The sequence below is a fragment of the Solea solea genome, chromosome 19 (assembly GCF_958295425.1).
Source record: "Solea solea chromosome 19, fSolSol10.1, whole genome shotgun sequence".
NCBI lineage: Eukaryota > Metazoa > Chordata > Actinopteri > Pleuronectiformes > Soleidae > Solea > Solea solea.
In genome coordinates this window covers 22,210,997-22,227,198 of record NC_081152.1, presented here as the reverse complement: position 1 = coordinate 22,227,198, position 16,202 = coordinate 22,210,997, and the positions used below count along the sequence as shown (strand labels likewise).

The 16,202-nt window shown below is 40.9% G+C and overlaps 1 protein-coding gene across 1 annotated transcript in view; it reads left to right on the top strand.

Annotated features, from left to right (window-relative positions):
* Positions 1 to 13,382, top strand: part of si:ch211-127i16.2 (probable flavin-containing monoamine oxidase A) — a 32,671-nt gene extending 19,289 nt beyond the window's left edge. The window contains exons 9-12 of the mRNA XM_058618069.1: positions 727 to 885; positions 2,933 to 3,019; positions 5,662 to 5,762; positions 13,067 to 13,382. Coding sequence (XP_058474052.1) covers positions 727 to 885; positions 2,933 to 3,019; positions 5,662 to 5,762; positions 13,067 to 13,382 — 663 coding nt within the window. The remainder of the gene's footprint in view (positions 1 to 726; positions 886 to 2,932; positions 3,020 to 5,661; positions 5,763 to 13,066) is intronic.
* The last annotated feature ends 2,820 nt before the right edge of the window (positions 13,383 to 16,202 follow it).

The following is a 16,202-nucleotide window of genomic DNA, read 5'->3' as shown; positions in this document are numbered from 1 at the left end:
CCAACTAACTATGACTGGACTCTTCCACTAATGAGCTAAACTTAAAATACTATATATAGCAGCACCAAACATTTGCAATGTGCAAAATGTACTGTGCAAACTATGGCAAATAAAGTGCTATCGTGACCAGTGATTCATGTGCCTTGTGATTAATTAGTGCAAAGTGCTGTGATTAATGTACCTTCCAGTTATTGTGCAAAAGAGCATGATTACCCACATGTGCAAAATGTACAAGTCACAAAAAACAAACACAATTTCTGCTTCAGTTTTCATGTTTAAAGTATTTAGTGAAACTCTTAACTGTGTGTTATAAATCAAGTTAAAAGTAGAAGCAAATTTTCTTCGAGACTTACATTTAAACTAGTGGAGTCGCCCCCTGATGGCCATTCAAGAGAATACAGTTTTCAGGTACTTCCACATTTCCTCACTTTCTGAACCTGAAGACAATGTTCATTAAAAACACAGATGCCTGAAAGTGAAGATATTTTCTCAGCTTCTCTGTAAATTAGTATTTTTTTAGTTACATAAGTTTACATAAAAGATTCCAGAGAAGTTTAGTATATGTTTCCCCAGTGGGTTAAATGATGTCAAGCTTTTAAATTGTTATGGTTTTAAAACTTTCAGTTTTCCTACAAATGAAACATGATTTCTTTGCTATCTGATGAAAGGTTTGCTGGTTTTAGTGTTTGTCTTGTGTCATGTTGTAAAGTCTCTGTTTCCCTCCAGGCTTTTTGGAAGGAGAAAGGTTTCTCTGGGGAAATCGTGGCCGGTTCTTCCACTGAGTGTCCGTTCTGTGTCACCTTTGACGCCACCACTCACAGTGGAAATGCTGCTTTGGTGGGATTCATCGCAGGCCAGCAGGCGTCTCAGTGGACAACCAAACAGGTAAAGAGTGATTCTATACATAAGACTTTTCGGGGGAAACTCGTCAATATCGCTTACATTACATATTTTTTTTAACTTCATGAGGTTGAATTAGAAAATAGTTTTAACATTAGTTTTAACATAGAAAAACAAACACAGTCTTTTAAGCACATCTGAAATAAACAAAAGTGTCTTTAATCATCAGTCATAATTATAATTGAATTATGAAATCATCAGTGTTTTCAACTGATGATGCACCTGTGAACCTTTAATGAACTTTAGTCATTAGAATGTGTTTTAAATGTCAAATGAACCAAATCTATGTTATGATAATGAATGAGTAAGAAATAGAGCTGCCAATCAATGTAAGAAAAATCAACACATGTTGAATTAACTGTGATTAATTACGTCTTTTCATCTCATAAAAACTAACTTTTTAAATGATTATTTATGCATAAAAATGTCATTATATACACACTTTTTAACATGATAATATATCAATTACAAGGATAAATGTAGACTTTGAACTCTGAAACACTTTCAGTGAATAATTCTTCAACTGGATTGTTGTTATTATTATTTTTTAGTGCTGATCAGTTGCAGTGAAACAGAGAAGCTTCATCATTGCACTCAGGACGTGGAGGTGGACGAGCCCACTCGTCATGAAATGGAGACATTTTTATTTGAGGTTAAAAGAGCCTCTTGATTATTAATGGTTTTCCAGTCACTTTGAAAACCACTTGACTGGATTATTCTCAATGATAGAATCAACATAATATAGAGTGTAAAACGAACTGACTTCTGAAAATACATTTATAAACTTTTCATATATTTACATCTAATTCCAGTTCTTTCTCTTCACTTGTGCAAATAAGTCAATCCAGCGTTGAAATGCACCGTAACTGTTGCACCGAGTGATAAATGAGGAGCCTCCACCAGCTTCTTCAATGCTAAACGGAAGAAAATGCAGTTGCAATGTGAAACAAGTGGAGTGGACACTGTTGAGGTTTTGATGCTTTGACTTCAAAATCATCCATTAAATGATCGAGAATGTTTGTAATTTGTTCAGCTTTCACAACAATGAAAGATTATTACCTCAGCTGTAATTCCACCATCACATGAGCCATAAATGATGATAGAAGCTAAAGTTCACTTCTGTTTTAAAGCCTCATTTTGTCTCCCATCAAGACTCAGGAACAAGAGATTTGATGAATTTAAACATAAAACAGGAAAAAGTGGATTTTTTCCTGTTATTGTTGTCGTTGCAATGAGAGCAGAGAAGTTAAAGATTTAAACACACAGTTTAACTCACTGCATCTATTTGAGTTTACACAACTCAGCTGTGTCTCCAGGTGAAGAATAAACAAAACTAACTCCAGCATCGAGAGGCTGAGTGAACGTGGTCTGGACTCTGCTCTGTGGTCCAGGTAAACTCCTACTCTGGAGACTTTAACATCTGAGACGTCAGTCCAGATACTTTCATTGGATCCAAATAAACTCCATGATCTTCTGATGTTCTTGTACGTCACTGCTACACCAACTCCTGAGTGAATCTGTCTGTGTGACGAGGATAAGACAGTTTATCCTGTTTCCCTCAGATAATAACAGACGTGTGTTGACTGTGTTTGGATCCAGTGTGATTTCCTGTGCATATCTGAAGAATTCAGCTCTGGTCTTTGGTCCTAGTTCTGGTTCTGTTTCTGTCAGTAAAACACCGACTCCAGTCACAGCCAGTGAGATGTTTGTCCACGTCTCGGTCAGGACGTCCTGCAGTTGACCTCTGAGCTTTGCCACAGCCGCTGTCATGTCCTCAAAGTGTCTCAGAGGACGGACGTCGATGGTGGACGAGTGTGTGGATGGACGGAGTGCAGACAGTGAGCGGTAGTTGTGGTCGTGTGTGAGTGAGAGCTGCTTCAGTTCAGCTCAGAAGAGGAGTGTGTGTGTGTGTGTGAGTATGATGTTATGTGTGAAACCAAGAGGGATTGGCTGCCTCTCGTGTGTGTGTGTGTGTGTGTGTGGTCATGTGTTGCAGATGAAAAGTCAGTGTAATGTTTCTGTGTGTTTTCAGGCTGGAGAGAGAAAACACGCTGTGGTTTGTGCTCTGGTCAAATACCTCGGCCCTGAGGCTGCGTCTTTCATCCACTATGAAGACAAAGTGAGTAAAACAGTGACCTTTAAAAGTGCAACTAAACATTTAAACCAGTCTAGTTAATGTTATTTGTTGATCCACGTGCAGATCAGTGTATTTACAGATTTCACTATCAGGCCACGCCCCTTGCACTGATCCCCACCCTCGCTCAGAATCAGGGGTTTATTTACATTTTGAGAATATGAGTTTTCCACAGTTTCTGGTAACAAAAGTTGTTCTGTGTTTAAAAACAGGAACATTCTTCTTTGTGCAATATTTGCAAAGATTATAATCTTGTTTTCCTTTTTGGAGCTTAAAGGTTAAAGGTGACATCGAATGCTTGTATCACACATATATGTTAGTTATGGAGGTCTACTTACATATATTAACATGTTTTCATGATTAAAAACCTCCTAATCGCTGCAAACGAGCCGATCAAAATATCTCCTCACTGACGCTCTCGTCAGCCGCGCTGTTTCAGACCAAACAGTTGCTGTGATTGGCCAGCCAACGAGAGCTTTAAAACTGTCCTGTGATTGGCCAGGTACCTGGAAGTGACGTAATAGATAGGCCAGCGCTCAGATACACAGCTCCCCCTCTGGCACGGTGGATGCTCTGCATCTCAGCAGCTACAACGAGACTAGTTCTTCTTCTTCTTCTGCGGTTGAATGTACGCAACCGGATGTGCCCGGACTAGTGCCCGCACCGGGAGGCGCTACGGTGGTGAGGATTTCTGATGACGACATCAAATTAAGGAAGTGTCGATCCGCTTCGCAGAGCCCAGGAAAACAATACAACACTATTTTCTCAGCAGTGGCTGAACTGTTTGTTCTGAAACTTTAGGGTTTCATAAACGAGGTAATGACGCAGATACACACACAAACGCAGCGTTAATTGGAGCTTCCGGTCTATGTCACCTTTAAAGGTCCAGGGTGTATTTTCATTTGGCAGAAATCAAAGATAAAATAATTATACTTCAATTTTTATAGTACAATTGTATGATTTTTATTTTGAAACCTGGAAACTGTGCACTTCATAGTAACCCATGTAGAACCTGATAATGTAATAAATCCCTGATAATGTAATAAATCCCCGATAATGTAATAAAAATTTGCACTTGAGTCCATTGAAAATGTAATAAAACCTGATCATGTAATAACTTTCCGATAATGTAATAAAGTGCATTTCCCAATAATGTAATACACTTTTGACCAATAATGTAATAAAGTATTACGTTAACGGGACGTTATTACATTATCAGGTTAGCCTTCATTTCACAGGTCCTGATAATGTAATAATTCCCCAATATTGTAATAATTTAACAGCAGACCACCCGTTACTTGGGTTCAAGTGGTGGATACTGTGGAAGCAACGCAAGCTCGAGAGCTCTAGCGCCACCAACAGGACAAAGTTGGACATGCATGTATGTACATTAACTTTTGACTTGTTCATCCGTTTTTCACAAACGATGTATCACTGGAACCCTTGGGCCAAGCCGAGTTCAACGCATCCTTAAAGGGGACATATTATACCTTATTCCCCCCATTAAAATAGTTCCCTGGTGTCCTAATGAACATGTCAGTGACATGCTTTGGTCAAAATACCATAAGGATGAAGCACAATAGCAGTTCAATAACCCTGCTAAACCCGCCCCTTTCAGAACACTCGGTTTTCGTGCATGGTCCCTTTATATGCAAATGAGACACAGGCAAACACACACCCACTTCTTCCAGGGGGTTTCTGATTTGTCCTCTTTACAGCGCTCACTCGCTCAGCTGCTTCTCGTCTCCCCCTCCCTCCACTAGTTCTCTGACAATATCAACATGGCAGCATGCGCAGAAAACAGCGAGAGTGCCGTCACAGGAAGAGACGTCCTACATAAGGATCGAGCCGAACAGTGCCGAACTGTAAATCAGTTAAAAACACTTAGGGACAGCACAGCTGATCGTCACCGCTGATCGCCAGCAGCGCGCGGTGAGCTGAATAAACTGGCGCTGTATCAAAATGTGTGACAAGAGAAGCCTTTGAAAAGTTATGGATCAAATCAAAGATGGCAGAAAATCCAAAATGGCCGAAAAAAACATTAAGGATGCGTTGAACTCGGCTTGGCCCAAGGGTTCCAGTGATACATCATTTGTGAAAAACGGATGAACAAGTCAAAAGTTAATGTACATATATGCATGTCCAACTTTGTCCTGTGGGTGGTGCTAGAGCTCTCGAGCTTGCGTTGCTTACACAGTATCACCACTTGAACGCAAGTAACGGGTGATCTGCTGTTAAATTATTACAATATTGGGGAATTATTACATTATCAGGACCTGCGAAATGAAGGCTAACCTGATAATGTAATAACCTCCCGTTAATACTGTAATACTTTATTACATTATTGGTCAAAAGTGTATTACATTATCAGGTTTTATTACATTTTCAATGGACTCAAGTGCAAATTTTTATTACATTATCGGGGTTATTACATTATCTGGGATTTATTACATTATCAGGTTCTACAACCCAGTCATTACTAACACATTATTAAACAGCTCTTTCAGTATAAGACGTCACAAATTAGCCACATGCAGTGTTGAACAGTTCAGTACAACATTAGATCAGAGTTCTGTTCAGTTGGTGATTTAAAGCCTGATTTTTATACGGTGTGTTGTTGTGTTCAGGACTGGGCTGAGGAGGAGTTCAGTGGAGGCTGCCCAACCAACGTCATGGCACCAGGTCTGCTCACGTATTACCAGCCCAGCCTGAGGAAACCATGCGGCAGGTAAACAAGTCTCTCTCTGCCCTTTAATGACCTCACTGAAACCAAACGGTTTACAGTGAAACACAGCAGCGTGACACACTCTTGATATTAATCTGCGGTTCCAGATTGTATCATGATGACAGTAAATGTCTGCTGAAGATCTGTGTTATTTTTATTCCATGAAAACAACGTGTGCAGGAGTTAGTGAGTGTAGATCCCCCATCATCCATTTATAACAGTCTGTTCAGAGATGAATGGATGAGGGCGGGGAGGAGGACCTTGACGTTAATCCAGCAAACGTGATGAAACCACAAAAACACAACGCACGCGTATCACACACTCAGAAACAGTGATTATGAAGAAGTCACAAATTCTATTTGATTTTGTTTAAATCATCACATTTGCTTTGAAAATATATTGAATCAAATAATCAAATTGAATCAGTTTTAAAAAAGGCCGACTGTGAAGAAAAAAAAAATTACTGAGATAAAATGTATAAGGTTGATATTATAAATATGATATTTGCAGCTGAAAATACCAAATATCATCTCGTGTCATATTTCTGAGTTTAGATGTTAGAGTCATGAATAAAACTGAAACCCTGCACGTTCGTGTTTTACAAAGTTAAAGCTCTGAGTGCATTAAATTCTGCAGTGACGACAAAAAGACAAAATGGCCGTTGGTGTTTGTTGACTGACATGACGACATCAGTCTGCCTAAAATACACATCGTGACATTAGATCAATTAGAAATATAACAGGTTTATTACTACTACTGCTTTATTTTTCAAAAGCATTTGTTTTGTGTTCTTTATGTTTTTATTAGTGCTGTCAGTTGTTACTAACGTGTTATTAACGGTGTTATATACGGCGTTAACACAAACCCATTTTAACGGCGTCTTTCTCTTTTTTATCGTGAGATTAACGTTCTTTTTGGTCGAGCAAACTTTGTGTTTTTTCACATGCTGTTGCAACAACTAGTAAGTTATAAAAACTACAACACCACACTAGATCTAGCTAGAGCGGAAACAACACAACAGGCACGCTGCACACACTTGTTTGGGCTAAAGAGTAGTAGCTAACGTTGTGTTCTGAGTGGATGGCGAGCGCTGTGCGCTTCTCCGTCTCCAAGCGGGCTCTCCGTATCCAACGCAGCCGAGGAATAAGTCACAATATGCAGGTGACAGAAATATTGTCTCAATAAAAAAACATCTGCACAAAGCAAGCAGATCCACTTTTCTATGTTGATAAGAGCATTAAAATGAGAAGAAATAATGGGACACAAAGAAATCAAGGGACATTAAGAATATCGTGATTAAATATGTTAAATTAATGAAAAATGAATCAGTGAAAGGAAGTGAAGTCATATTTAACAAACGTGGTAGGAAAACAAAGAGAGTTAAAGTTTAAGATTGAATAAAGTGTGGCGGGCACTCAGGGGTGTGTTCTCTCACCCAGTTGGTTTCTGGGTAAGGGTGTGTTTTGTCATATATATATTTGCTGTATGGGGCACATGTGCTCTTGCTGTTCCAACTCATACAGAATAAACCTGTGAAACTCACCTACGTCTCCACCTTTCCTCATCCTGCCACATTGGTGACCCCGTTTTGAACATGTTCGAAGAAGTGGAGGAGTGTGACTCCGGAGCTCCATGGTTTGAGCACATCGAGGCGCTTTTCCACCTGCGAGGAATAACGGCAGACGACTCCAGGTATTATTTGGTGGTCGCGGCACTGGATCAGCAGTCCACTTGCCTTGTGACGCAGCTCCTGCGCGGCACGGAAAGTACGCCGCGCTACAGCCTGTCAGCGCGGAAAGAGCGGATAAGCTGCTTTAGCTTCCTGGTTTGGGCGATGGTTCGGCGGTGGACCTGATGGATGGTATGCTGTCATTACTGGGCTTGGAGGACGGTGGTTTCCTTTTCCCACATATTTTCCTGCGCCAACTCCTGCTGCCAGTGTGCACAGCCCTGGCGAACTCCCCATGCATGGCCGCTGGGGACTTCCAAAGTTTGGCTGAGTAAGCGGATCGGATCCTGCTGACTTCCAGGCGTGTCTCCGTGCAGAGTGTGGTGTCGGATTACCTGAAGCCCACGGTGGAGGGCACGGATTCGGCGACGGAGGCTGGAGACTCCACCAGGAGACCGCGAGGCGACCTGTGTTTCTTCCACCAGAGCAAGGCTCGGCGCTGCATTCCTCCGTGCGCGTTCGAGGCACCGGCGAAACTCAGTAGCAGCTGTGGGCGCCGATGATCGAGAGGAGCTGCTGTTTGTTAAACACTCCCTGTCAGGTGGACGGTTTCTGGTGGACTCCGGCTCCCAGAAGAGTCTTCTCCCCCCAGCAACAGCGGACCTGTCGGCCTGTGGCAGCGGCCCACGGTTGAGTGCGGCCAACGGCTCCTCTATCAAGATATTTGGTACCAATGGACGCAAATTTCAGTTTGACTTTGTGTTAGCCTCCATTACAGTTCCCATTATCAGGGCAGATTTTCTGTGTGCTAACCTTTTAAGGTGCAAGTGGTGGCGGATTTTCCCCGTCCGTTCCTACCTTGTGCTGCCCACCTCCTGTTGCCACTATACGGGGCCCTGAGGCTGAAGAAGGCCAACGACCAGGTTGACTGGACCCCTGAACGGATTCAGGCCTTTGACGGGGCTAAGTCTGCCCTGACCAACGCGGCGCTCCTAGCCCATCTCGGGCGTCCATTGCTCTCACAACCGATGCGTCGGACGTGGCTGTGGGGGTGGTGGTTGAGCAGCGTGTGGCTGGTACATGGCAGCCTCTAGCATTTTTTTAGCCATAGTTTGCGAGACAACGTGCACAAATGCAGCGTTTTTGACCGGGAACTGTTAGCGCTCTACCTGGCTACCCGCCATTTCCGTTTCCTGCTGGAGGGCCGCTCTTTCACGGCTTATGTTGACCACAAACCGTTAACATTTGCTATGGTGAAGGTGACTGAGCCATGGTCTGCTCGCCAGCAGCGCCACCCGGCAGCCATCTCCGAGTTCACGACGGACATTCAGCATGTGGCGGGTAAAGCGAACCCTGTTGCGGATTGCCTGTCGTGGGTGCTGGTGTGTCCTGTGCATCTTGGGGTTGATTTATCCGCTATGCTGCCAATCAGCCTGGTGACCCGGATATCCTTGCGCTTAGGTCCACCAGTACTGGTCTCACATTGGAGGAGGCGGTGGTGCATTGTGCAGTGGTCTCAATGCTTGCTGATGCTTGGGTTGCACTCAGCTCCTAAGGAGGACCTTGATGCTTCACCCACGGAGTTGGTCTTCGGACAGCCCGCTCCGTGTTCCGGGGGAGTTTTTGCCTGCGAGCTCGGCCCCCCGTTCCTTTCCTGTCTCACGTCCTCCACCTGATGCAGCTTTTGCTCGTGCCGGTTCACCACTTTTCTCATAGCTCACCTACGTCTCTCTCCGCCTTTCCCCATCCTGCCACAATAGAACGAATTTAAATACTTTTTGGTTTTTGTCAATAAGAGACAAAAGTCTGAAAAACTCAAAAAAATCTATGGTGGCCCGGAAGTGCAAATCAAATGGCCAACTATTTACTCGTTTATGTGTAAATGTATTTACTTTTTTCTGGGGGCAGAACAGGAACTTAAGGGTGGCCAGTTTGTGTCCTTGCTCAAGGGTTGTGTTACCCTTGAGCAAGTCACCTAACCCCCTTTGCTTGTTGTTAATTGGACAATTCAAATTGACTCCAGACAAAATGTGACAAAGCATCAGAAGATTCAAATCAAACATGTGGATCGTCCTCTGTGGCGCCCCCTAGAGAGGGAGACGTTCAAAGCCAAGCAAAGAAAAAGCATTTGCTTTGTTTTTGTGGGTGAGCAAAGAAGAGACAAACAACAACACAAAGAAAAGTCGCCGAGATCCCACGAGTGCAAAAAGATTTACATATTTCTGTAAAAAAAAAAAAAATGAATTATGATCCACAGTCGACTTAGACTTTTTCTTCCAAAGCAGACAAAGATAACTGTGTCACCAATAATCTGTTCATAGTCTCAGAGACAGTGGACAGGGTCACAGAGTTCAGCGACGGTAACGTTAGTGTGATTCAGACCATTGTTACAGACATTTCATTATATTTTACAGAATTTTACTAGAAGTTAGTGCTGTCAAAACGATTTAAATATTTAATCACGATTAATTGCATTAATGCAGGGTTCGTACAGAGCCTTGAAAGTCTGGAAAATGCTTGATTTTAAATATAGTGTTTTCAAGGTTTGAAATGTGCTTGAAATTTGAGCACTGTGCTGGAAAATGCTGGATTTACTATATATTGACCAGCGTCGTAATTAAAAAAATGTCTTCTGGAAATTTAAATAAAATGAATGTTTTTCCTCCGCCGCCTCGTATGAGTGTTGTTCCCCGTGTTTTCTTTCCTTGCGCACGCCCCTCACCTGGCAATCGCGTCAGGAATTATCCAGAACCACTTTGCCGGTCTTTGTAAGTTACAACAAATTCCGAGTTGTGTGTTATTGACTTGTCGATACAAAGACAATAGTATAGTAATAGTACAAATAGTATGCTAAATTGACGCTCAGAACCGTTAGCAATAAGGTGGTCAGCTAGTTATCATTCAGTCATTGCATCAAATCCATGTTGTTAGCTAGATAGCGTTAGCTCGGGGGTTACTCTCAAGTCTCACACACTGAGCGTGATGGTCACGCTTGTCGCTCTTTTGTCACACACTCCTGCCACACATATTATTAGTATTTCTCACACTGAAAAAAGAAAAGATGATAATATAAAGTTATCTGGTGCGCCGCTATAGTTGATAGTTGATAGTTAGTTGATACTCCATCTTGTGGCCAAAAGGATGAAGCACACCTCTCTGTATGTGCTACTTTTCATCACAGAACCTGGAGCACACACACTATTTTGTGAGCTACAATACATAAAAACTGGACATAATAACCTCTTAACATTTGAAATGAAATAACTTAAAAAATATATAGGAAGGGGCGTGGCTTATTCTGTTATCATTTCTTCTCCTTACACTAGTGTAGTCATATTTCCATCATCTGTTTTGTATGTTTTCGTTTCTTTTCTTTTTGAAATAATAATTTGAAATGCAGTTGCAGTAAATACCGTTTCATTGTTGCATAGAGTCCATTTTAGTCAGGGCGCTACTTTTAGTTGTAATATTTATAGATTATTATATAGATTTTACAGTACTGTGCAGAAGTCTTAGGCCACCATTAGATTAGTTGTTTTAGCAATGCTGTAACGACAATAGAGGATAATTATTTCTATTTCACTTTACTGGAACACATCCAGAAAATATGTATGCATTTTTTTGTTGTTTTAAAAAACAAAAAAACATCTTCTACAGGTGTCAAGTATTTAGCGTGATGTACCCTTACACTTCAACAATAACACAGCTCTGTTAATACTGGGGTGGAACCTTCATTAATGTTACTGGTAAATCCTGTGTCTGTCATTCATAAAAGATTGTTCCCTTGCTATGTAAATTGGGTTATATCTGCAAAAGAACAGTAAAACATAAATGAATGTAAACAGGGAGGATTATTTGTCATATATATGTAGATACAGAGTTTATTTAAAGCTTTGGGTTCCTTGAAAAAGTTGATATTTTATCTTGAAAGTGCTGGAAAAGTGCTTGAATTTTACTCTTAAAAAGCTGCACGAACCCTGCTGTACAAAGAAAAGAATAGAATACTGGAATAAAACTTTTAAAAAAGTTGCCAGCAGCAGCAGAGCATGTCAGGTGTTGGTAATGCACTGAACCAGGTTTATTTGACCTGTTTATCTCGCAGCCTGCGATACATCACATGCACAGGTGTCTCACTTTCTTCTATCTGAGACCCCCCCCTCTGTCCAGCTCTGACTGTGGGTTCCCCAGGCTCTCAGTCTCCTCACAGTTAGATGTGTCAGGTGCCCACTAGTGGCAGAACCGTCTCAACTGACAGCAGCTCTCCTCTGAGTTCCTCCTGCATGGCTGAGCTTCTCATCTTACCTCTGAGGGAGACCTCAACCACACGTTTCAGCCCTGTAAATAATGTAATATATATATATATATATGTATATATATATATATATATATACCTAAATATATATATATATTTAAAAATAGACCGGACCTCTGGACACCTCATTTATTCACTTTCTATTCCACTCTTTTTAAATAATTGTTCTTTGCTGTCCTTGTTCTTTCAAGTTGAATGTATGTTAAGTTATGTTGATGTTTATGTATGTTCATGTTTTAATGTATCAGCTTCAACTCAATAAGAAATATTTAAACATATAAACCAGAACAAGCAGAAAAACTAACAACAAAACCAAACCATAAAGGACTAATAATGACAATTAACAACCAACTGTAAAATGATGTTTCCTTTATTTCCAAACTTTGACTCTGATTAAATCTATTAGTTTAAACTTTTACTATTTTTTAATCCATATTTATTATTCGTAACTATATGCTCAGACTTCATTTGACAGTTTTCTATTTTTTTACAAATCATAACATTATACATAATACATTATCTCAAGGCACTGTACACAGACAACATCATGGAGAGAAGAAGAACTCTCTGACAGAACCCAGAACTCAGATGTGCAGCATCTGCCTCGACCGGTTGGGGTGAAAGGAAAAAATGGGGGACAGAGAAGAGGTGGGGGAGACCAGGAGCAGATACACAACAACTGTATCAAGTTATACGTTTATACAGGACAGTGAGAGTCAGTGATGACATAATTATTTATATAAGCAGCAGCAGAGACTGTTAAATTGTACTGATATCAATTTGTATTTCTAGCATAATAATAATAGTAAAGGTGATAGACTCAAAACTGGATCTGGATCCTGCAACCTGCAAGATGAGAACACAGAGAGAGAAAGAGAAACTATAGAGAGAAAGAACAAAGTTAATGACATATAATGAACTCATATTCATAACCCTGAGTGTGACAGAGTGAGTGTGACAGAGTGAGTGTGAGTCTTGGTCTATAGCAGCATAACTAAGAGCTGGTCCAGGTTTCCCTGATTTAAAGTTAAGTCGAACTTTAAATACAGAGAGAGGCTCCGCCTCCCGAACTGTCATTGGAAGCTGGTTCCACAGGAGAGGAGGAGCCTCCCATTCTGCTCTTACAGACTCTGGGAACGACAAGTAAACCTGTATGAAAACGTATTCACTGGTATTGATTTATAAAGACTGTGTAGAAACTGGCTCACACATGCATGGTGTTGATCCTGTGAAAAGCTGAGCCGTTGATCAGTGTAAATATGAACATTTATGGATCAGGGTTTAAACAGTAACATTGTTTCTCATTGTTTTTGTGTTGGCGTCTAGGATCCACTGGGCAGGAACAGAAACAGCCACTCAGTGGTGCGGCTACATGAGCGGCGCCGTGCAGGCTGGACAGCGAGCGGCTGTGGAGGTTCTGTCTGAACTGCGTCCTGCGGTTCTGACCCGCGAGGAGCTGCACACACTGCGACACAGTCAGAGTGAAGAGACTCGTGCTCAACAAACGCCGTCATCTCCACTGAAACGTCTGACCACGGCTGTGGTCGTCACTGCGGCTCTGACTGTAGCTGCTGCTCTGTGTCTGACACATACGGAGCGCGTGATGCTAAAGGTCACGACCTTCTTCTCAAACGCACTGTGAACATACAACTGTTTGATTCTTCCAGGGCAAATGTTTGGAACATGGCTAACACTTTAGATTAGGGAACACATAATCACCATTAACTAGGTGCTTAATAACATGCATATAAGTAGCATACCAGAGCTTTATTAGTAATTATTAAGCTTGTATTTACACCTTAATCAGGAAAAATCTTAATTCATGTCATAATAGAATAGATATAAGATTATGTACAATAAGGTGTTAATAATACGTGCTTAATAATTACTAATAAAGGGCTAGTGAGCACCTAGTTAATATGTGTTCCCTAATCTAAAGTGTTACTGGAACATTCAATTCAATTCAATTCAATGTTATTTGTATAGTGCCAAATCATAACATACATGATCTCAGGTCTGTACATAGACAACATCAAGGAGAGCAGAGAAACACAACAGTTCACACAATGAGCAAACACTAGGCATCAGTGGAGAGAAAAAAACTCCCTCTTAACAGAAGAAGAAATCTCTGACAGAACCAGGCTCAGAGGTGTGCAGTCATCTGCCTCGACCGGTTGGGGTGAAGGGAAAATGGGGGACAGACAGGGGGGAGAGAAAGGACAAGAGGGAGATGAGGTAGAGACAGAAGAGAGAGAGAGACCAGGAGCAGATACACAACAACTGTATCAAGTTACAAGTTTATACATTCAATGATATCGACTTTTAATTATAGCACAATAATAATGTTGATGATATGTATGATATGGATAGCCTCGAAAACTGGATCTGGATCCTGCAACCTGCAAGATGAGGATACAGAGAGAGAGAGAGAGGGAAGGAAGGAAAGACACAAACTAGGGAGAGAAAGAGACAAGGTTAATGACATATAAAAAGTCATATTCATACCCTGAGTGTGAGAGAGTGAATGTGCGTGCACCACAGGAAAATCCCCCAGCAGTCTAGGTCTATAGCAGCATAACTAAGAGCTGGTCCAGGTTTCCCTGAACCAGCTCTAACTATAAGCTTTATCAAAAAGGAAAGTTTTAAGTCTAACTTTAAATACAGTGAGAGGCTCCGCCTCCCGAACTGTCATTGGAAGCTGGTTCCACAGGAGAGGAGGAGCCTGGTAACTGAAGGCTCTGCCTCCCATTCTGCTCTTACAGACTCTGGGAACCACAAGTAAACCTGTATTTTGTGACCTAAGTGGTCTGTTAGGGTGATAAGGTAGGTCTTTCAGGTATGAAGGGGCCTGACCATTAAGTGCTTTGTACGTGAGGAGGAGGATTTTAAATTGAATTCTAAACTGTACGGGGAGCCAGTGTAGAGAAGCTAACACTGGAGTTATATGGTCTCTCTTTCTAGTTCCTGTCAGAACTCATGCTGCAGCATTTTATATGAACTGAAGGGTTCTAACAGACTTGTTGGAACATCCTGATAATAAGGAGTTACAGTAATCTAATCTAGATGTAACAAAAGCATGAACTAGTTTTTCAGCATGTAATATAAAGTTATATGTTAATACATCGTGAAAGTCAATCTGTGATGTTTCCTGACAGTTTGAATATTAAAAAGAATATTCTCCATGACTTTGTTTATTTAGAAGGTTTTTTTTTTGTGCTGTCAGTCACACGTTTGACTGACAGCACTCATATTTATATGAGTGTTTTCTGATGTCTGCAGAAAATAATGTTGTATTGTTTATTGTATTGCACCGTAGTGCCTCCTGGTGCGGGCACTAGTCCGGCCACATCCGGTTGCGTACATTCAACCGCAGAAGAAGAAGAACTACTCTCGTTCTAGCTGCTGAGATGCAGAGCATCCACTGTGCCAGAGGGGGAGCTGTGTATCTGAGAGCTGGCCTATCTATTACGTCACGTCCAGGTACCTGGCCAATCACAGGACAGTAGGAAAGCTCTCGTTGGCTGGCCAATCACAGGACAGTCCACGTTCTGGGGGTGTGGTTTTGGTCTGAAACAGCGCGACTGACGAGAGCGTCAGTGAGGAGATATTTTGATCGGCTTGTTTGCAGCGACTAAGAGGTTTTTAACCATGAAAACAAGTTAATATATGTGAGTAGACCTCCATAACTAACATATATGTGACCATGAAAACAAGTTAATATATGTAAGTAGACCTCCATAACTAACATATATGTGACCATGAAGACAAGTTAATATATGTAAGTAGACCTCCATAACTAACATATATGTGACCATGAAAACAAGTTAATATATGTAAGTAGACCTCCATAACTAACATATATATATGTGACCATGAAAACAAGTTAATATATGTAAGTAGACCTCCATAACTAACATATATGTGACCATGAAAACAAGTTAATATATGTAAGTAGACCTCCATAACTAACATATATGTGACCATGAAAACAAGTTAATATATGTAAGTAGACCTCCATAACTAACATATATGTGACCATGAAGACAAGTTAATATATGTAAGTAGACCTCCATAACTAACATATATGTGACCATGAAAACAAGTTAATATATGTAAGTAGACCTCCATAACTAACATATATATATGTGACCATGAAAACAAGTTAATATATGTAAGTAGACCTCCATAACTAACATATACGTGACCATGAAAACAAGTTAATATATGTAAGTAGACCTCCATAACTAACATATACGTGACCATGAAAACAAGTTAATATATGTAAGTAGACCTCCATAACTAACATATATGTGACCATGAAAACAAGTTAATATATGTAAGTAGACCTCCATAACTAACATATACGTGACCACGAAAACAAGTTAATATATGTAAGTAGACCTCCATAACTAACATATATATGTGACCATGAAAACAAGTTAATATATGTAAGTAGACCTCC